At 44.3% G+C, this 22373-nt stretch overlaps 2 protein-coding genes across 2 annotated transcripts in view; both read left to right on the forward strand.

Annotated features, from left to right (window-relative positions):
• TMEM150C (transmembrane protein 150C) overlaps positions 1-22373 on the forward strand; it is a 319396-nt gene that overhangs the window by 139463 nt on the left and 157560 nt on the right. The gene's annotated exons all lie outside the window — the stretch shown is intronic.
• The window catches only part of SCD5 (stearoyl-CoA desaturase 5), a 129861-nt gene that overhangs the window by 71958 nt on the left and 35530 nt on the right, over positions 1-22373 (forward strand). The window contains exons 2-3 of the mRNA XM_084882962.1: positions 365-495; positions 16502-16707. Coding sequence (XP_084739088.1) covers positions 365-495; positions 16502-16707 — 337 coding nt within the window. The remainder of the gene's footprint in view (positions 1-364; positions 496-16501; positions 16708-22373) is intronic.

The following is a 22373-nucleotide window of genomic DNA, read 5'->3' on the forward strand; positions in this document are numbered from 1 at the left end:
CATCCCCAGTAGGGGGTGTGCAAGAGGTAGTTGATCGATGTTTCTAACTCTCAATCCCTCTCTCTTCCTCCTCTCTGTAAAAAATCAATAAAAATATATTTTTAAAAAAAGATTTGTTTGAGATAGAAAAATTATGTGCAAAGGTCAAAGTTTCTTGAGGAAGGTTCTCTTCCCTTCTGTCTGGTACCGGAAAACTACAAATCAATAAAGTGTCTGCATTTCCTCAAGTTATTCATTCTTTGCATCGGAGATCCTTCCCCTGACACACTGCACTCGAGTCCCTGTTGAGGAGAAGAAGAAAAGCACGGGGAGGTTTAAAAGCTCTGTGCCATCTGCTGACATTCTCCCTGTTTGTGCCTTGCAGCCTACTTCTGCTTCCTCCTGACGGCTCTGGGTGTGACAGCTGGTGCCCATCGCTTGTGGAGCCACAGGTCCTACAAGGCCAAGCTGCCTCTGAGAATATTCCTGGCTGCCGCCAACTCCATGGCTTTCCAGGTAGGGATGGCGTGCATGTTCCTCCACACACATTCTAGACCCACCGCTCTGGCCCCAAGCCCTCCCTGCCTCTCCCAAGTTTTCTCTCCTTGGAGCTTTACATGCTGTAAAATGTCACCTGGGGACTTCGTGGCTCAAGACCTCAAGATGCCAATTCCCAAAACTGTGCTGACCCACAGAGGAGGAAGGAGATCCCTCCCTCCAGAGTCCCAGCCCTCCACATGCCCCGAAACCCTCTGTTTTTGTCCAGCTCGAATGAGAGCCAAGTTCCGTGCTGAGTGTGCTATGTACGTACAGCATTTGATCCTCCCTGTGACCCCTTGCATTAGATGTTGTGTGTTCTTGTTTTACAGAGGAGGAAACTAAGGCTTAATGAAGTTAAAGAACGAATCTCAGAGGGAAAGTGGGGGGAGGGAGGGTTGGTGGGAAGTAATCAACCAAGGACCTTGTATGCATATATGCTGAACCCATGGACACAGACTATGGGGTGCTGAAGGCCTGGGGTGTGGGGTGGGGGGTGGGGGGCAAGCTGGAGAGGGTCAATGGGGGGAAAAGGGGACATACTAGTATGTAATACTTTCAACAATAAAGAATTATTTTTAAAAAAAACACACGAAAAGAACATAGCCAAATTACAATATATGATTAAAAATTGGAACATCTAGAGTAAGCAAATTTGGGTCTGATACCAAGCCATTACTTCTACAAAACATATTTTCGAGGTCACCCTCTAAGTTTGTAGTGGAAAGCCTATTCAATATGGAGATGGAAGACTCAGGATTTGAGTCTGCTGGTTGCTAGTTGTGTATCACTTACTCATCTCCGGTTTCTTCATCCGTAAAAACATGAATGTGACTTCACTCCCAGAGCTGCTATGAAACCATTGAAAATTTCAAGGAGCTATAAAAATGTAAGAGAGCTGGGATTGGGCCCTCATTCTCAGGTCTATTCCAGTCCTGGACTGTTTCCCACCGGCTGGGTCCCTTTCTGAGATGCTGGGAGTTTGGATTGATCATAAATCTGTTTTCCAGTTCCTCATCTGACCCAGGCAGGGTGAGTGGGAACAACTTGTTTTCAAAGTCCGTGCTCATATATGAGTGCAGGTGGTTCCAGACCCATTGAATTGTCACCCATTGGGAAGAAAGGGCAATTCCCAAAACTGCATTAGGATCCAAGGAAGCAAGTGACCCAGAAGCCTCTCTGTGACTTCAGACATGGAAGTCGCATGGCCACCTCTGCGACGCGCCTCCCATCCCTCTAAGACAGCCTGACCTTCAGCATTTCTCTGCGTTGCTCTTGTGTCTAAGGATTTGAATCTCTATTCAGGCTTCCCTCCCACCATTGGAGTATTCATAACACAAATAGGATCTAACACAATAGATGGCTTAGGGAGCACAGTTCGTATTCTGAATGCCTCCTGGTTATAATTCAAGCACAGTTGGGAATTAGAACCACGGTTCTAGGGTAGCAGCTGTTGGGCACAGAGGAGTGGTTGGCAGTTCCTTGGTTTGTGTTTTGTTCACCTCTGGCATGGTGAACTGCACTGCACTTTGTTTTGACTTCAACCGTCTTAGTTCAGGCTGGTGCTGTTGTTTTTTTTGTTTGTTTGTTTTTTATCATAACAGTGAATTATAATCATAATAATTTGGAAACTCATTGACTCAGGTCTTAGATGCTACTGAGGACTTAGCTCAGTAATTTTCATTTGTTTTGGTTAAGCAGTTTATTATTTTTAGCCTCCAATTACACACTCGTATAGTTATAAAGCACCTCTATTATTGGAATTGTTTCCCAACATAAATAACTTGAAGTTGAGAGCTTAAACCTCTTTCTCATGGAAACTATTTGTTTATAACTCAGTTTTTTAGAACCCAAGTTTCCTTAATAAAACATCCCGTAATGGAACATCACACGGTGATTTAAAATTCACTTTGGGGAGAAAGTTCATTGTAAGCCCAGGTCCTGGAATAAATTCTCGGCTCTGCCATTTGCTACATGTGGGCCTTTGTACAGGCCTCTGTTTCTTTAAATGCCTGACACTTGGAAATATGCTCTTCAGGGTAAAAATACCCACCTCACAGAGTTGTTGGGACGATGGAATAATGAACAAAAAGTGCCCGCGTTATAGCAGCACTCGCAGAATATCCTTTCCCCTCTTCTTTATGAGAATGGCACACCATCTCATTCATTTCTGTATTTTAGTGCCTATCAAATGGAAAACCCTCAATGATTATTAAATGAATTAATAGTTTTAAAAAATATTTTTAGAAATCATCAAATTGGAACTATGCCTACATGCCTACATTTGTGGTGGATTTTTTTTTTCCATTTGACAAATATTTATGTGGCAGGCACTGAGCTAAGCCTCAGTGGGCTGAATGATTAGCAAACACACAGTCCTTGCCTCCATGAAGCCTTGTATCTAGCGGGATACTAGCATTTCCATAGTTTCCCAGTGGAAATGTCAGTGCTCCTCGGGTCTGGGGTTTTATAACAATGTCACTTAGACCTAAGTGAGAGGTGTTTATAAGATCAGCAAAGGGCCAGCTCCCATACAATAACTGTATCAGAGGAAAAGAATACAGTCGATCCAGACCACTTAACCACAGGAACAGAACCACCTGGGAAAGTAAAAAAAATGTGTCATGATCTGCTAGTCCAGGGCCGTGGTCGGCAAACCGCTCCTCACGAGCCACATGCGGCTCTTTGGCCCCTTGAGTGTGGCTTTTCCAGAAAATACCACGTGAGGGCATGTATGTACAGTGCAATTGAAACTTCGTGGCCCATGCGCAGAAGTCGGCTTTCGGCCTGGGCGAGTCTATTTTGAAGAAGTGGTTCTAACGCAGAGCCACACTCAAGGGGCCAAAGAGCCGCATGTGGCTTGCGAGCCGTGGTTTGCCAACCGCTGGTCTAGGGTATTGACCTATAGCCCTGACTTAGTGCAGAGTCATTGATTTAGTTTCCCTTCGATGTCCCCCTGGATTTTTGAAGGTAGTTTCAAGGGTCCTCTTCTGCTTTCTTCCATTAAAATGGTCGTGCCGTTGGCCAAAATGGACAAATGCCACGGTCATCTCTGAGGATCAGCAGGGCTCTTCCTAGATGCTACACACAAGATCTTGATCGTCAAAAACAATCTTCTTAAATTTGGGACTTAGACGTTTGAAATTCCCTCCTCTCTTTCTTTCGTGCAGAGTGTATGTATTGGGCAGAGGGCTCTAGTGAGAAAGGTGGAGGTACTTTAAGTCTGAAAAGATGTCTTTCTACTGTTGTCTTTGGGTTTTCCTAGAGACTTTTTCTTAAATAGAGATCAAGACCTTCCGTTCTTTCATTTGAAATTCCGTTATCATATAGCAGCCCGTTGACATGGAGGTAAGGGTAAGCCTCTGTAGCCCTGTGTTTGGGTTTCAGTCAGGGTGGTGAGTCATGGAGTCTAGTATTTCCCTCCCCACAGGCCAGCCAGGCTTTGGTAAAACCGAGCTGATTGGGCTCTGGTAAAATAGTTTCTCCTGAGAACAGACCTCAATAAGGAAAACAGAGAGCTCTGTGCAGAGCTGACATTTCAAAGTGGTTACTCTTCTCCTTTTCCTGCTAGAAAAGCAAGGGAATTTTTACAGCTATTCATGGTGAGAACCTGGTAGGGCCCCTGGAGGTAAAATGAACGTGTGGAGCCCCCTAGGACTGAGCCCTCTAGGAGTTTTAAATTATCAAGCTTGTTCACAATTAGCCTCCAGTAATTCATTCATTACACTTTAAAGTATTCCTACCCGGTCTGGCATTTGCTCCTGGGCCTCTGATTCCCTGTAGCTGCCTGTTTGTCTCTCTAGTTTTGGGGCCAGCAGTTTATCTGTGATCTCAGTTCCCTGAAGGATCTAAGAAGAATTGTTGATTTCAAGTTTGTTTGGCTTTTTTATTTTTTCTTGTTGCAAGGATGGGAACGAATACTTCCAGCTCTCTGCACGTCAGACCAGAAAGTGGACGTTACAGTGTGATTTGTGAATATGCCAACACTATCACATGGTCACGGGCCATGAACTTGGGCAGGTACAGAACAACAGAAACAGCACATTTGGAGTGCTAACCACTTGCCAACATTTCATTAAGTACATTAGCCATCTGACAATACCCCTACAAAGTAGATGCTGCTATTGTCCTCATTTGAGAGGAGATAAATGGAGAAAGAAAGAGGCCATGCGACCTGACCAAGGACGTACAGATTTGATGACAGAAGTTCAAGTGCAGAAGGCTTGACTCCAGAGGTCACTTCTCACTGCTGCTCTAGGGCCTCTCCCAGGGCCCAGGGGTACCTGTATCCTTTCATTTTACAGATACACCTGGGCTAAGCATTGTTCCCTGCAGTGGAGAACAAGACGGATGAGGTGCCTGTCCTCAGAACGTGTATCTTACAGTGGGAGAGAGAGCAAATAAGTAAGCAGAAGAATAGGAAGAATTTCAGCACGGCAGCGTGACCAAGAGTGACAGGGAGGCAGCTTCTTTAGAGAGGAGGGTCCGAGAAGACCTCGCAGAGGAGGTGACATGAGAGCTGAGACCTGAGGGAGAGACCGGGTATGGGGAGATCATTCCAGACAGAAGGAGGAGCCACAGCAAAGTGGGAACAAGCATGGTGCGTCCATCAAAGAGGAGCATGGCCAGCATGGCTGGTTCACATGAGGGCAGGAGATGTCTTAGAAGAGTCAGAGAGTTGGGAGGGGCCACCCCAGTGCAGGGCTCTGTTGGGCATAGCGAGGAGTTTGGGTATTGCTCTAAAAGCCACGGAGAAGCACGGCAAGATCTTAGGGGTGTGACACAGCCTAAGGCATCTCAATGGCCCAACGAGGACTCAGACCACGGTCACGACAGCCCACAGATGTTTGTGCCAGATCAGGACCATAGACTGGCCCCCACGCTGGGTCTCTGGGGGTGTGCACATCGAGGAGGGAAACTTGGCCATGAGGCGAGGCAAGGCTCTGGAGGATGGCCAGTGTTCGCAGCAGTGGGAGCCGTTGGTTCGGAGAACAAAACACTGAATAGGACCTGAGCCTTATGTGGCTCTCTGTGCAGGTTCTAAGGCTCCCTGCAGATATTCGGTTTCAGCATTTAAAAAAAAAAATTAATTTTTTGACTAAGGTATCACATATTTGTCCTCATCCCCCATTTCCATCCCAAACCCCTCCCCATGCAGGCCCTCACCTCCCTGTTGTCCGTGACCACTGGTTAGGCTCATATGCATGCACACAAGTCCTTTGGTTGATCTCTCCCTTTTATCCCCACCCTCCCCTACCTTCCCTCTGAGGTCCGACTAGTCTGATCAATGCTGTTCTTGTTCCTCGGTCTATGTTGTTCATTTCCCCTAGATGAGTGAGCTCGTGTGATATTAGAAATACACTTGTAAGTACCGAAAATGAGACAAGCCATAATGGTTATGCTGGGAGGCAAATGAATGAATCAGTCTATAGTGAGTTTCTTTCTGGGCCAACAGTTCTTTTGAGACCCAATGTCTATGTCAAACAGTTCCTTATGTGTCCATGTCAGCCATGTGCGGCCTTTCCTGACCACAAGCCCAAGCTTCGGATGCACAGCCTTTCCTGGTCAGAAACAGCCCTGCCTTCCTCTTCTCAGGCTGGGTGCATGTTGTCGGTTCCTCCTCCCGTGTCAACAGGCAGCAGCAGAAGTGGTCCTGACCCCGAGGCCCGAGAAGCCTTCCGGGTGGTTCTGGAAGGTCACCGCATGCCTGCCTCAGTGTCTCCTCCCACAGCGTTTTGCCTCCTGGCACATTTGGAAGTCACATGGAAAAACAGGTCGCTAGGCTGTCACTGAGCAACTCCTGTGCTCATGATGATGGCGATTTGTGGAGTCAGTAAAGCATTGTTGTTGTACACACGCTTCTTTGTAACTCCGGTATTGGCGGAGGCTCTGACGGATGACAAGGTGGAGGTGGGAGGTGGGAGGTGTGTGTGTCAGAGAGAGAGAGAGAGAGAGAGAGAGAGAGATGCATATGTCCTGCCCAGGGATCAAACCCAAAACCTGGGTATGTGCCTGCCTGGGAATCGGCCAGGGCTAGAGAGTATTTTTGTAAACAAATAGCTACAAGATTTGATATGTTGATCCGGCTCTACATCTATATTGAAAGAAAGGTACACTTGTTTAAGATGGATTCCACACGCAGTCCTGTTGATCTGAAAGCTATTCTGCAACACATTTTCAAGGTAAAAGCTTCATAAAGAAGATCTTTCGAACTAAGCGCTCAGGCTGGACACCTCTTTAACCCTGCCTCTCCCCTGCCCATTGCTTTCTTTTCTAGAACCACAGGAGGCTGGAGCTGGGGGACCTTAGATGTCAAGTCTCATCTCTTTTCTAACACCTGAAGCACCTAAGGCCCAAGTGCCTGCGCTTGTTTTGTTTGTTTTCTCACATTGTCTCCATAAACATTTACGGTGCTGAAGGAGCCTGGGTTGCAATACAGTTCCCTGTCCGGCTCTCTCTCCCTGTACCTGCCACCCGCCATTTGGGCTGAGAGGCAGTTGTCACTGCTGATTTTCTTCCATTGCTCTCCTGCCAGACGCTCTTATGTTGCTGCTTTCTAGCTTTTCCAGCCCACTGGTTACTTGGCATTCCAGATGATTTCTCTCCCAGTTGCCATTTTTTGTATTTTTCCTAAATCAAACCTCATTGTGATAATTTCTATTAATATTTTTAACCTCTGTGCTATTTCTCTGTTCTCAAAGATGTCTGTAGTACCTATTAATTTGGTGCCAGTCAACAATGTTATTAACAAAATGTGTATGCCCTGTTCCCAGTCGTTAATGAAGATGCTTCATAAAACAACTAGATTTAGCAGATACATTGGAGCCTCCTTAGGTACCTCTCTCCCCTCATTAGATATTGAGCTGCTTTTCCTCTCTGGACCTTGTTTATCAGAGTTCAGACTTTTCCATCATCCTGTATGGTTCCTTGTAGCACCAACCAGAGGTCTTGTCACAGGAGTGTTTCAGGAATGCTATTTGACATGCCTTTATTAAGCTCCAAAGATACAAGAGCTACAGGAGTCATTGAATACACCCATTTTCATTAAAGGTAAATTTTGCAAAACTGTCAAAAAAGGAGGAATTTTCTACCCTTGCTTTTAAAAACGTTTTAAAAAGATAGACACACCTGATTATTTTTGCCCCCTATTTGACTCTACTATAGCTTTTGTGTATGTCTGCTGGTTCATTCTCTTTGCATGTAAAGGTGCATAAGCCACTTGTGAGGGATATAAACGATGAATAAGAAATGACCCTAGTGCCTGGCCGCCGTGGCTCAGTGGTTGGGTGTCAACCTATGAGCCAAAAGGCCACTGTTTGATTCCAATAGGGACACATGCCTGGGTTTGGGGCTTGGTCCCCAGGAGGGGGCGTGTGGGAGGCAGCTGATTGATGATTCTCTCTCATCATTGATGTTTCTATCTCTCTCTCCCTCTCCCTCTCCCTCTGAAATCAATAAAAATTTATTTATTTTTTTTAAAAAATGGCTGTAGTTACGAGGAGCCATTACAATCTGATAGAACTGGTTAGACTCGGGCATTATAAGGAGGGACCTTTATAAGGGCATTATAAGGAGGGACAGTGTGGAGTTAAATTGCTCAAAACTTTCATACCGGCTCTTGTGCTGCAGAGATATGAACATGGGCATTAGGATAAAGCCTACAGGAAGAGTTTTTAGCTCTTGAAAGGTGGAAAGAATTTATTTGCACAGGCAAGGAAGAAAGGGGAAGGTAAGGGGAACACTTGAACACAGGTGGGTAGAGAGGAATGATCCCTGCGCCAGAGTGAAATGGTCTGACAGAAGAAGGGGACTGATGGGTGCAGTGTTGCACATCCAGGTACCTGCACTGCTCTCACTAGATGTCCCTCACACATTTCAAAATCAGTGTGCCCAAAGCCAAAGTTGTGACTCTCCCCTGTCCCCCGACACTACTTCTCTCCTTCCTTTCCCCACCAGAAATCTGGGTGTCAGTCATGGTTTCTCCATTTCCTTAATCATCCCTCATCCAACCTTTTACTAATCTTTCTTTGATTTTATGATGTTATATTTTTATAATGTAAAGACCAGTTATTTTGTAGATTGCTCCTTATTTTTTTGATTTGCTCACATTTCCTCATAACTACACAGATTGTGCAGTTTGGGCAGAACTGTTACCTCAATGATCTTGTGTCCTGAGAAACAAACAAGAGGCCCATGACATCACTTTGTCATATTTTTGGCAGTATGAACTTGGATCACTTGTTTACTTGGATCACTTGTTTAAAGTGGTGTCTACCCGGTTTCTCAATGTAAGATGACTGTTTTCCCTTTTGTAAGTAGTGAATAGCTTATGCTGAGATACTGTGAGCCTATGTAAACATTTTTTCTTCATCAACCTTTCACCCCGTATCTTGGCATACATTGGTGAGTCTTGCTTGAATCAGTTATTGCCATGACACTTGAAGAATGATGATTTTTCTAACTCCTTAATTCCCTCTAAATTTGTTGGTTGGCATTTCACATATGTATGTATACATGTTTACATTTACTATGGGCTCATAGATTCTTATTTGTTAAGTAGATTTTAGTCTTTAATTATTATTCATCCTTTTTTTTAATATATTTTATTGATTTTGTACAGAGAGGAAGGGAGAGAGATAGCAAGTTAGAAACATCGATGAGAGAGAGTTATCGATCAGCTGCCTCTTGCACACCCCCTACTGGGGATGCGCCCGCAACCAAGGTACATGCCCTTGACTGGAATCGAACCCGGGACCCTTCAGTCCCCAAGCCGACGCTCTATCCACTGAGCCAAACCGGTTTCGGCTAATTATTATTCATCTTAACGCCCTAAATTATTAGTCAAATGACCCTAGTTTGTTCAGTGGAAGGCAATATAAATGGACTCCTATGTCTTTTTTTTTTTTTTTTTTGACACATTGCTATCATTTTTAGAGCAATTCTTTATTTTCTGGTACAACAAACTATATCAAATTCCTCTGGTGGTTTTCCTGCCCTAGTCCTGGCACCAGCCTGGCACCTTTTACTGGGGAATGGTATTTAAAAACCAAAATCTGGGAGCAAGGTGCCTCCATTACTATTGGGCTGTCATTGTTTTCTAGGTTCTTTCTTCCCTGAAAATTTGACTCCCTGAGTGAAGGAGATGTAGCTCAGGAGACTAGAGCAATGGTCAATATCACTGACCAAAAAAAACCCTTTAAAACCCAAATTAGGAAGGCTCACAGAAGGCCGCCAACTTGTCTACCAAGAGGACTCCCAAGCCATTTTAAAAATGTGTTTTTTTAAAGTTTAAAAGTCTTATTCAAAAACATTCTCATTGTAAAAAATTTAATTAAAAAATATAAAAAAAAGAAAATATGAAACACTCCTTTCATTCTTTGCCATTTGTAAGTGTTGTCAGCACATACTTTTTAAACCACTGAAGTTGGCTGTTGAGCACGTATCCAGCTTCTGAAACCTCCCAGGCCGAGGGCCACGTGAGGGCTGGGTGCAGGTGGGGACTGACCTCCGCAGATAGGGTTGGCCAGGTGGTGCAGACTGCTGCCAGGCCCTTTTTGGGGACTTTCTGGGTTCTTCTTACAGATGGTCAGGGTTATCCAGGGGGGAATCAGTGCTGACCCAGTATTGACAATGGGGAAAGCACCAAATGTTCTTCTCTGTTTTAATAGTACAATGTTGGCATCTGAACCGGAGGAGGCTGTATTCAGACCTCAGAGACTGAGATAAAGTCACTTTCAAATGAGCCTTATGGTCCCTGGAGAGTAGAGGGGCAACGACTTCCCCTCTCTGACCCCCTCGGTGGAATGACCTTTATCCCAGATGTCTTCCACTCACAAGACACACACATTCTGCTCTCAAACCTGCCTGTTCAAGCTGACTCGTCTGTCGTTGGTGCTCCTAGTGTCTTTTTCACTATTCATTGGAAGCAAGATGTATTATGAGTACAAATGATACTCTTTAAAGATTTGTTTTAATAGAATTTATTTGGGTTACATTGGCTAATCAAATTATATAGGTTTCAGGTACACAATTCTATAACCCATCACCTGTATATTGTACTGTGTTCACCACCCAAAGTCAAGTCTCCATTGAATAGAGGAAGCTAAATACTGTTTACATTTTGCCTAGTGGAAATTAATTATGTGGGATTTATTTATTTATTTTTTAAAATATATTTTTAATTGATTTTAGAGAGGAAGTGAGAGGGAAAGAGAGATAGAAACATCCATGATGAGAGAGAATCATTGATCCGCTGCCTCTTGCACTCCCTGCACTAGGGATTGAGCCCACAACCTGGGCATGTGCCCCTGACCAGGATCGAACCCAGGACCCTTCAGCCTGCAAGCTGACGCTCTATCCACTGAGCCAAACCGGGTAGGGCTATGTGAGCTTTAAAAGACAGTTTCCTTTGTGGCCATTTAGAGGACTAGACTCTGAACACAGAAGGAGATTGGGGAAAAGTACTGACTGAGAGGGTGGCTTCATAATCTGCTTCAGTGGAGCTTTTGAGATTGATTACCTTTGCTCAAGCCTCAGATAATATGCAAAGGCTGTGCTTATGGAGAAAAACTACCCCATGATCAATTTCAATTTCTATAGCCTCAGCAGGTTCCCTGTTTTGAGATATTATATCGGATGGAGAGTGAAGTAATAATGATTCAAAATACAGGGCGGGTTTAAGCAAGGGCACGATGCTTAAAGTCACACAGGTGTGGTGTGATTAGTTGATTAGTGTTAATGTTGATGTACAGATGGATTACTGGATTACTGAATGAATCTTATTTTTTCATAGAATTTTTCCTAATATGGGGCTGATGGCAGGAGCTGGGTTGCTTTGATTCAGGAAACTTAAAAATAATTATTTCCCCATTTTACAAAAGAAATACTATTTTTATAAAAATTTAGAAAATACAGACAAACTAAAATAAAAAATTAAATATCATCCACCATCCCACTTTCTAGAACCATTATAAACAAGGTTGACTTACAAACTTCCTTTATTCTTCCTATGCTCAAATATACATTTTTATTCAAAATGGGTCCATTCCATACCTACTATTTTGAAAACTACTTTTCACTTAAATTTTCCCTGTCATCTCTCTGGGTCAATAATACAATACCTTTTTTTTTTTTTTTTTTTTTTTGTAAATTCACTTTTAATACAAAACCAACAGATGCTCTTGTTAAAAGTGTCATAGTATAAGATCAAATGTAAAAATATTTCTCCTCATCTCCTATATCCTAGTCTCACTCCCTGAGGTAACACTAAGACCTTTTTCTTAATATTTTTCTCCAGAAGTTTTCTATGTACACACACATACACACACACACACACACACACACACGAATAGTATTGAATTAAAAAATGTATTTCAAGGTACTCAATCATAATCTATTATGTGGAAATTCAGGGCTTTCCCATGTTTTCACGGCAGTGAGCATCTTTGTGTTTAAATCTTTGAACACACCCTGATTATTTCCTTAAGATAAAAAAAACAAATTGTTAGATTTTACATATGCACAATTTTAACACTTTTGATATGTGCAGCCCATTTGCCATTCACCTGGTTTGTGCCAATTTCACACTCTCATCAGTAAGCAACATTGAATTTTTAAAACTTAAAAATTTTTAATTTATTTTGGGCACAGTGCACAAATTCATGCACCAGTGGGGTCCCTTGGCCTGGCCTGCAGGATCAGGTTGAAATCAGCTCTTTGACATCTCCTGAGGGATCCTGGATTGGTGAGAGGGTGCAGGCCAGGCCAAGGGATACCACCAGCACACGATTGGGGTCAGGGAGAGACACATGAGGTTGGCCAGCTGGGGAGAGACCATGGGAGGGCTCCACAGCATGTCTGGCTGGTCCCATTCAGATCCCAGCAGCAAGCTAACCTACTGGTCAGAGCGTCTGCCTCAGAGTGGTCAGTACATGTCATAGTGAGTGGTCGAGCGGCCTTAGCATATCATTAGCATATTACACTTTGATTGGTTGAATGAAGGACTGGTAGACTAGACACTTAGCATATTGGGCTTTTATTATATAGGCTTTTAAAAAAAACTTTAAAAAGTATAGCACATACATAGAAAAGCATATAAGTTATGAGCTAGAACTTCACTGTCCAATATGGTAGTCACTAGCCACATGTAGCTGGCTACTGAGCACTTTGAACTTTGGCTAGTCCGAATTGAGGTGTGCCAGAAGTATAAAAGGCACACCCAATTTTGAAGAATTGGTGCAGGAAAAAAAAGTAAAAAATCTCATTAATAACATGCTAATCATGTATTGGAATGGCATTTAAAATATGTTAAATACAATATGTTATTAAAATTAATTTTGTTTCTTTTCATTTTTTTAATGTTGCTACTAGAAAAAACTTAATTCCATATATGGCTTGTATTATATTTCTCTCGGACAGCACAAAGTAGGACATGGTGTGGCCCCTCATGTAATAAAACCTACCACCCGAACTGTGCACTGCTAACCTGCTCTCTTCTTCTTCCTCTTCCGCTCCCCCACCTGCCGGTGCCTCAGTTATACTCAGGGCTCATAGATCAAGGGTAGCTTCATTCTCCACCCCAGTTCTTTGTCAGGAATGATCAACAAACATGTGGTGAACGTCTACTTTGGAAGGTAATGGGGTTACGTATTAAGACTGATCTACCAGAACCCACCGTTAGGTATAAATTCTAACTTGCAAATGGAACCACTTGTTGATTTGTTAGACTATGTATGTCTTTAGGTTTCAGAAGTTGCTGCCGAGCTCAATGTCATGGCCGCTGTCAAAACGTGCACACAGGGCATGAATAGACGGGGTCCACATGCTTGAGTGCCAGCTCACTGATGCAAGTCCACCATCTCTCTGTGCCTCATTTTGTGTGTGTGTGTGTGTGTGTGAAGCGGAGATGATGGGGCCGTACACATAGTTCCAGACAAGAGTAATTAGCACTCTGCAAACACTGGGAGGAAGAGAGATGGCCAGGATATTGCCATGGCGATGGCGGGGTGTTTCCTCCCACTCCCACCTTCTGAAGTTTGCTTAGCCATCTCTCCCTCCTCACCAGCCCTCAGCTTTCCCTTCTGCACATATTGTCTCTACCAGACACACCCGAGGGATACACAGCTTTTCATCAAACCCAGATGCTGCTCACAGATTGGCTCCCACTCCACATCAGTCCAGGAGAGAAGCGAAGTGCAGATGAGTGGGAAGAAAAGGCCCCTGAGTGAACATACGAATTCTGTTCCCTTTCTGCCCTGTTGTTGGCTGACATCTTGTTCTTGGAGTCACTTTTTCACCGGAGTCAGCTTTAGCTTTAAAAACAAAACAATAACAAAGGATTAAAAACCCACACATCTTAAGAGTATTTTTGGCCCAATTGTGTGTTTGATTATTTGGGATGTGGCCAACCCCGGGCTTCATTCCAATGTTACAGTCAAAGTGGCTTCTGGCAGGAAGGTATCCAGGTAGGAGGAATTAAAATAAATATCTCTGTTCCAGTTTGTCCTCATCATCATTCTTTTGTCGTCGTATTATGCTTAATTTTGTGAGAATAATGTTTCTAGCTCTTTGGAACTCATCACATAAAGTTTTTTTTAAAAAATTGCACTGTGATAGCTTAAAGAATCAGCATAACCTTTTAACAAAAAATTGAGAGATTTGCCGAAACCGGTTTGGCTCAGTGGATAGAGTGTCGGCCTGCGGACTGAAAGGTCCCAGGTTCGATTCTGGTCAAGGGCATGTACCTTGGTTGTGGGCACATCCCCAGTAGGGGGTGTGCAAGAGGCAGCCGATCGATGATTCTCTCTCATCGATGTTTCTAACACTCTCTCTCTCTCTCTCTCTCTCTCTCTCTCTCTTCCTCTCTGTAAAAAATCAATAAAAATATATTTTAAAAAAATGAGAGATTTTTGAAAAAGATACCCCCCCTCCTGGCCATTGAATTTGGAGAATAAGGGATATATATCATTGAAAGGAACGTGAACAAAGAACTATTTTGTTCCATTACTGTTGGCACTTAGTAGATGAACGTGAGTAAATGTCTGCTAAGCCCTAATTTTGCCATCTGAAGTGGGAAGAGAGGGCTCCTCTTCCTTCCTATGTCCGGATGGGCACTGCAATAAAAGCAATAAACGAATGCGAAAGGAATAAATTATTCTGGGCTGCAGTAGTCTTGACTGACATTTGAAATTTCTTCCCAACTACACATTCCGAGATTATTAATAATAAATGCATTCACTCTTTCCACTACATTCTGTTTAAATATATGTAAAATCCAAAGAACTCTTTTTCTATCACAATAAACCAAGTTGTAAATTTTTCCTTATACAAACTGCTAAGCACCCATTTCCTCTCTTTATATTTAAGCTGAGCACATACTTCTTATGGTCTTTCTACCTCTCCTTTGGGTAAAGTTGGCTATACCCCAGGGTTAAGCAAACGTTAAAAGTTTTCAATGGCTCTACAGGATGCACCAGGTTGAGTAGCCTTTTAGTAGCACTAGGTGAGCCAGAGAAACCAAAAACTCAACGAACCCCATTTGGATTAAAACAATTGTTAGAACTTTTAGAACAAAATAGTACCCTTTCTTCTCATCAGCAGGATGACGCCGATATCTGTGAAATAGCAGATTCTTAATGAAAACATGACAAAGTTCTGAATAGCATGGTATCAAATATTATTGCCTTATTTTTTAAACATATTTTATTGATTTTTTACAGAGAGGAAGAGAGAGGGATAGAGAGTTAGAAACATCGATGAGAGAGAAACATCAATCAGCTGCCTCCTGTACCCCCCACACTGGGGATGTACCTACAACCAAGGTACATGCCCTTGACTGGAATTGAACCTGGGACCTTTCAGTCCACAAGCCGACGCTCTATCCACTGAGCCAAACCAGTTTCAGCTATTGCCTTATTTTTGTATTTTTCAAAAAAGAGCTTATATACTATATAAAGTTTTTTATATATTTTTTTTCAGGTTAATTTTCCTATTAAAAGAATCACTTTCAACCTAATTTGCCTCCTCAAAGTTTTAAAAACATTATCAGATAAAAGCAAAACTGAGCACACATTAGAGGTCTATAGACTTCACTGGCCCATGGCTATAGATAAGGTGTCATTACCAATACTGCCCTAAATGCCTTTGGTTTTGCCCCTGATCGCTCACACAAGACCTCCAGCCCCCTGTCTCATATCTCCCATCACAAGAGGGTCAACAGGGTGTGTCCCCATGAGTGCCTGAGCCTCATCCTGAGAGCTTGGCAGAATCTGCTGGACTCTGATGTTTCTCCTTCCGTGGGCCGCAGAGTCTCTCAGTATCCAGCCCACCCCTTGGGCACTGCTGCTGCTTCACGGGTGGGGATGGCCACATACACCAGATCCCTCAAGAAAGTCACTCCCTGCCTTTCTGTGACGCACTGCTAGAGCAGTCCATAAGCGATGTTATGTGTGCCTTGGCATTTTTCAGCGACTTGGTGAAGCAGCTCTTTGAGTGTTTACTCACTGGCTTCCTGCTCTCCATTAAGTTGGATGTCAAGGCCATTAAAGAATGGGTGTGAGAGCAGAGAGTTCTGGGCCAAGAACCAATCCCTTTTCATACTCAACCTCCGACAACCAAGTCTTTATCCTGAGACTTCATCCTGTCTCTCTGTTCTTCATGAATGATCTCTCAGGAGACTTCGATAGCCTGCTCCGGAACGTTCTTTCAGGATTCCCCACTAGTTCACCCAATACGTCTGAGCCTCCTGCAGCAGGCACACACCCCCCAAACACAAGCTAAGATCCCTCTTAGAGTGAGTGAGGACTTACTCTAGTTCTTACGGAAGCCACCCCAGAAAAACTGCAGGGCTTGACCGTAAGGCTGAGGACAGGCGCAAGTGGAAGTCCGTGGTGAGGATGGGGAGGCCTGGGGCCGGGGGAGGTTGGGATGCTTTTGAGAAGGTGCCAGGGAGCACTGTCTCTACTTAGGGTCTGCTTTCTCTCTGCAGAACGACATCTTCGAGTGGTCCAGGGACCACCGCGTCCACCACAAATACTCGGAGACGGACGCCGACCCCCACAACGCCCGCCGGGGCTTCTTCTTTTCCCACATCGGGTGGCTGTTCGTCCGCAAGCACCGCGACGTCATCGAGAAGGGGAGGACCCTGGATGTCACCGACCTGCTGGCGGATCCCGTGGTCCGGTTCCAGAGAAAGTGAGTGACGGACACCACAGGGCTGCCCCTCGGGGGACGGGACCAAGAGACAGGGTACAATGGACGCGATTATATCCTCTGGTTGTTGTCCTCAAGGCACCTTCTCTGATGATCCGATTCAGTCTTCTAGTTAGGATTTCTGTTTAGTTGTTTCCTTCTGCTCGTTATGGTTTCTCTGCTCACACATTTGTTTTTAATTTTGATTTAGTTTGAAATGGATTTCCCTTAGGCCCAGTGTCCCTTCCTCCAGACCAATCTGCCTGGCTCACTTCATTGGACTGTGTTTATAGTTCCCCTCGCCTCCTTCACATTTCCCTGAAGTGGCAGGGAGGGGGCAGACGCTGTGCTTGAGGGATAAGCCTGACTCCAGCAGGACTGGACTCGTCCCGGGCATCCTGCTCTGTTCTCCTAGAAGGCTCCTGTAGTGAAGGCTCCGCTCCCCTCCCTTCTAGAAATGTTACACCACCCGGTTCTGTGCACAGGAAATGTGACTGTGTAATAGAGAGCCTCCAAGCGCTGTGTGCGCTAATGGTGTCGGCGGGGCGTGACCCGTCCTTTGCAAGGTGAGTCTTCTTTCAACAAGAGCATGGAGAAAGGTTGCCTGTAATTGTTCCGGCAAAGAGAGAGCAGCAATTATCCACTTGTAAAGTGGGAAGCTGGCCTGGAATGTATCCGTGCTGGTCTGGGGCTGCGAAGTTGGCCATGAGAGCATCTATAAGTGAGCCCGTTGCCCCCAGAGCATTAGATTTTTGTCTTATATTCAAAGCTGAGCATATTGTCCCAAAGAAGGACAATTTATGGCTCTCCTCTCGTTAGCACCCTGAGATAATATAGTGAACAAGTGGCTACCAGAGACCATTCCACTGACAAGAGTTATTTGAAGACTTACCTGAATAGACTCTCCTAAAGGTGGGAATAGCAGCTGTTGTGCCTTTGTGGACACAGATCATTGTGTGAAATGAAGTGTGGCTTAGAATTGTGCTCGGTTCCCCCTCAGCCGCTGCTGTCTCATTGGAGGGGGCAGTAGAGCACAGTGAGGAAATGTCAGACCATGGAGACAGACTACCAGGGTCAACGCTGCAGCTTCCCCTCAGACCAGCAAAAGAACCGACCAATCTCAGGCTAGAAGATGGCAGTAACATGAGTACCCATGCCTTACAATGTTTATGAGGACAAATGAGAAAAAAAAAAAAAAAAGTATGGGCAATGCCTGGCATGTAGGAAGAGCTCAGATCAGTGACTATTACACAGGCAGTTAGTCGCTGCTCCGCAGGATTCCATATGCTTGCATCCCCTGCTTTGATTGTACCACAGGGTCTTCTCTCTGCTCCTCTATGCAGCTCATTCAAGCGGACACATCCAGTGTCATTAGCCAAAAGTTTCCTAGCAGAAAAGAACAAGATGTTTTTAATTAACAATGAAGTGATTTTTTGTTTTGATTTTTCACTATGAGAAAAATCTGAAAAAATTCGGAAACACGGAAAGAAAATCATCCATAGTTCTAACACATAAACAGAGTCATTCTTAATATTCCGTAGCACATCTTTCTATATTGTACGCATCTATTTAATGTGTTTCCCATGATGGCAGCCACACGGCAGAAGTCATGTATGTCTCCCCTTTAACTTCAGGCTACATGGTGGACACGTTGTCAGAAGCCGCATGTGTTCACCAGTTTACTTAGTGTCATAGTTTACTTAACCATCACTCTTTGACTGGACATGTGTGTCATTCCCAATTTGTGATATAAAAGATGTTGCTATACAATTAGTAATGCTTTGGGACAATCAGACCTTAGATTAATTTGAAGAGCTCAGAAGAGAAGGTATAGGACCTTCAATTTTATTAATGAGAACTGAGCTAAGTATAGTAGTCTGTGTGTCTCTGACCATAAAAATGGAAGATTTCTTTCCATTTTTCCCCTGAAAAAAACAAAACAAAACAGTGGTACTGTCATCTTACTCAGTAGATGTGTACTCCAAATGCAGGTAGGAGAACAAAGGCTATTCCAGCATGTTCCATGAATAGTTATCTCAGAACATCGCTCACACTAGTCCAGTGACCAAGGGGGTGGTAGCTATCAGAAACCATCCCCTCATTTCATCATTTCAGATGCTGTGTCATTGAGTTCCTGCTAGAAATGGGTGCTGAGGATACAACTTCAAATAAGGAAGTCCAGAGCACCATGGGAACGCAGAGAAGAGTCTCCAGCCCACACTGCAGGCTGGGGAGAGGGAGGGAAGGCCTACGGAGTGGACTAGCTTCTAAGCCAAGACCTGACAGATAAGAAGAAATTAGATGAGGATGGGGGAAAGGATATTTAATATGCCTGTCATTTCATAGCACTGTGTAGCACCATGGCACCTTAGACCGAGGCGGTACCTTACAAACCACTTTTCCTATAGGGAAACTAATCAACAACATATAGATAGAAAGCTGAGGACATAATCTTCATCTCCCTGAGCTGCTATAACAAAAATAACATAAACTAGGTGGCTTAGAAGACTGAACATTCATTTCTCACATTTAGTTCTGGAGGCTGGTGAGTCCAAGATCAAAGTATCATTAGATACTGTGTCTGGTGAGAGCGCTCTTCCTGGCAATTGTCTTCTCGTTGTGTCTTCCCCTGACAGAAGGGGAAAAGGAGCTCTCTGGGGTCTCTTTGTGTGTGGTTGGTTTTTGTTTTGTTTTTTCCCCACTGTTCCCCTGGAGTCTCATTTTTAAGGACACAAAACCCATTTATGATGCCTCCACCTTCTTAATCTAATCACCTCTTTTTTTAATTTTTTTAAAATTTATTTTATTGATTTTTCACAGAAATGGAGGGGGATGGATAGCTAGAAACATCGATGAGAGAAAAGCAGAGACCAGCTGCCTCCTGCATGCCCCCTATTGGGGATGTGCCTGCAACCAATGTGCATGCCCTTGACCAGAATCGAACCTGGGACCTTTCAGCCCGCAGACTGACAATCTATCCACTGAGCCAAACCGGTTTCGGCAACAGCCCCATTTCTTAATACCATGGCATTGGGGATTAAGTTTCAGTATATGAACTTTGAGGGAACACAAGCATTCAATCTGTATCAAGATTAATTCGCTCAGTGGTCTTTTAATTCCGTCTTGCTGATTGAAGGGCCATGCCAGCTCTCTGAAGTGTGGGTGAGAACTCATGTCCTTTGGTAATTATCCAGTCTCAAGGACATAGAGATCCGAAATGCAAAATAAGGCTGAGAATTACTGAACTAAAGGAAAATAGCTCTCAAGATGCCCAGAGAAAGTGCAACAACGGTTTGGGTATTTTCATGTCTGTGAGGCCAGCTTTACTGGCCCTGCCGGTCAGGCCACGGAGAGGAGACAGATTCCTCGAGGAATGAGTCCTTGTGCTCAGTGTGTGAACTGGAGGTCGGATCCCGTGGTCAGTGGCACTGCCACATCTTTGCTCCCGTAGGCTGAGTCCAGGGCTTCCTCAGTAGCAGAGAAAGGCGCCCAGCTTGTTTGGGGCTTGTCCTGGGTCATTTCAGTGGCACACCTTCAGCGTTCCCACCGGCTCCCATATGGTTCTCTGAGGGCGGCAGTCTCTGCTCCAGTATCGGTGGCCAGGGTTTGAAACTGATTCCAGTCCCTTCCCAGATGCAGTGTTTGTGCAAACGGATCCAGATAAATGCCACTTAGTTCCCTCAAGTAGGTAGATGTGCCAATGACAGAGACCAAGGATTTAGAGACTCCTCCTTCATTCAGTACGCTAGCACCAATACTGCAGTTGATTGATAAACTTGTGCTTAGCCATCCAGCTCACCAAAGAAAAGCTTGCCAGGAACCAGTCTTAGTCAACTTTTCATTATACAGTCTCATAAAGAGAGAAGGCAGTAATGGCATTAAGGATGAGAGGAAAACAACACAGTTCAATCTAGAGTTCCAGACTTTTCCTCTAAAATGGGGTTCTCAACCTTTCTAATGCCTCGACCCTTTAATACAGTTCCTCATGTTGTGGTGACCCCCAACCATAAAATTATTTTCATTGCTACTTCATAGCTGTAATTTTGCTACTGCTATGAATTGTAATGTAAATATCTGTGTTTTCCCGATGGTCTTAGGCGACCCTGCTAGCGGTTCTCAACCTGTGGGTTGCAAAATTACAGTTATGAAGTAACGAAATTACAGTTATGTAGCAACGAAAATAATTTTATGGCTGGGGGTCACCACAACATGAGAAACTGTATTAAAGGTTCGAGGCATTAGAAAGGTTGAGAACCACTGCTCTAAAAGGCCATTTTTACCAAGGTTCTTATAACAAGTAGTTAACTGGATTACTTCAAGTTTTGTTCTGCTGTCGAGTTATGAATGATGAAAAGACAGGGATTAGGAGGCAAGAACGAGATAGCCTGGCAACTGGGACCCCTGCCCTAGGTCCTGTGCCTTCAGGGGCCACACTTCTCACAGGGTGAGGAGTTCACAGGCCTGGAGCCTCCTGCCACTTCTAGACAATGCCTTGGGTTCCCAGGATCCTGGAGCTCCTTGCTCAAAAGTCTTTGCATTCAGTACCAGAGCCTCTCCCAACCTCTCCCAGGCTTTTCCTCCTGGTGGAAAGCATGGGTACCCCAGGCCTGAAGAGTGTCAAGGAGCAGTGTTAGCCTGGGGATGAGCTTGGAAGGGTGAGCTCGGATGTCCTCACAGAGTGGACAGAACCAGGGACAGGCAAGGAAGGGGAACCACAGGCTAGGCGTCCACATCTTGACTCTTGGCCCTGCCAATGTTGGGGGTGAGCCTAGAAGGGAGCTACTCCAAAGGCTGGCAGTGGGTCTACCCATTAGGAATTTTGTTGGCTCAAATAAGATGGGCATGTATTTCTCTCCAATCCAAAAGAATTGTGGGGATCCAGGGCGGAGCAGTAGCACACCGGTCAGGAGAGATCAGTATTCTTTTGTCTTTCTGCTCCACCATCCTTAGCCTGTGGCTTTCGTTCTTTCATTTCATTGTTCAAGGCTAGTGCTCCAAACAGAGGAAGGAGGGGGTGGGGGTGAGGGTGAGGTGACACCACACAGTTAAGTCAGTCACCTCTAAGGAGCTTTCCCAGAAGACACATAGCCTCTCCACTTCCCCCTGGTTGACTTTATCTGCACTCAAGGGAAGCTGGGAAGTGTAGTCTCTTGATTAAGTTGCACTCTTGAGTAAAATCCTGGTTTTGTTTGTACGGAAGGAAGGGTGAATCAATATGGGTTCAGCAATTAGCAGTCTCTGCCATAGTTCTTTAATTGTTTTGCCTTTAGCAAAATGGTTGGCCGTTACATGTTTCTCAGTCTAGAGCACTTTTGGGAAGCAAGGCCTCTCTGCCTCCCTCAGTAAGTAGAATCTGGAATCTCACATCCTCTTTCTGAGATGACAGAATGAGGATAAGATTCAGATTACGTTTCTCCTAATGCTTTGCTTACCCCACTGATTTCCGTCCTAGATTAAAAAAAATTCCTTTAGAAGTAGCATGCAGACACTCCCATAAGTCATTAAAGAGGGTGCTAGTCTAGTGCTGACACGTGAAAACAAGGCCCTTGACCATCACTGTGGTGATGGGATAAACGAAGTCAAAATGGATGGAATTATTCAGAAGAGTGAAACACTTCTGTTTTGGTGTACTAGGAAGAGATGAAAATGAGTAAATCTTGCCACTCCAG

This window comes from Pipistrellus hanaki (genome assembly GCF_964339955.1).
Source record: "Pipistrellus hanaki genome assembly, chromosome: 1".
NCBI lineage: Eukaryota > Metazoa > Chordata > Mammalia > Chiroptera > Vespertilionidae > Pipistrellus > Pipistrellus hanaki.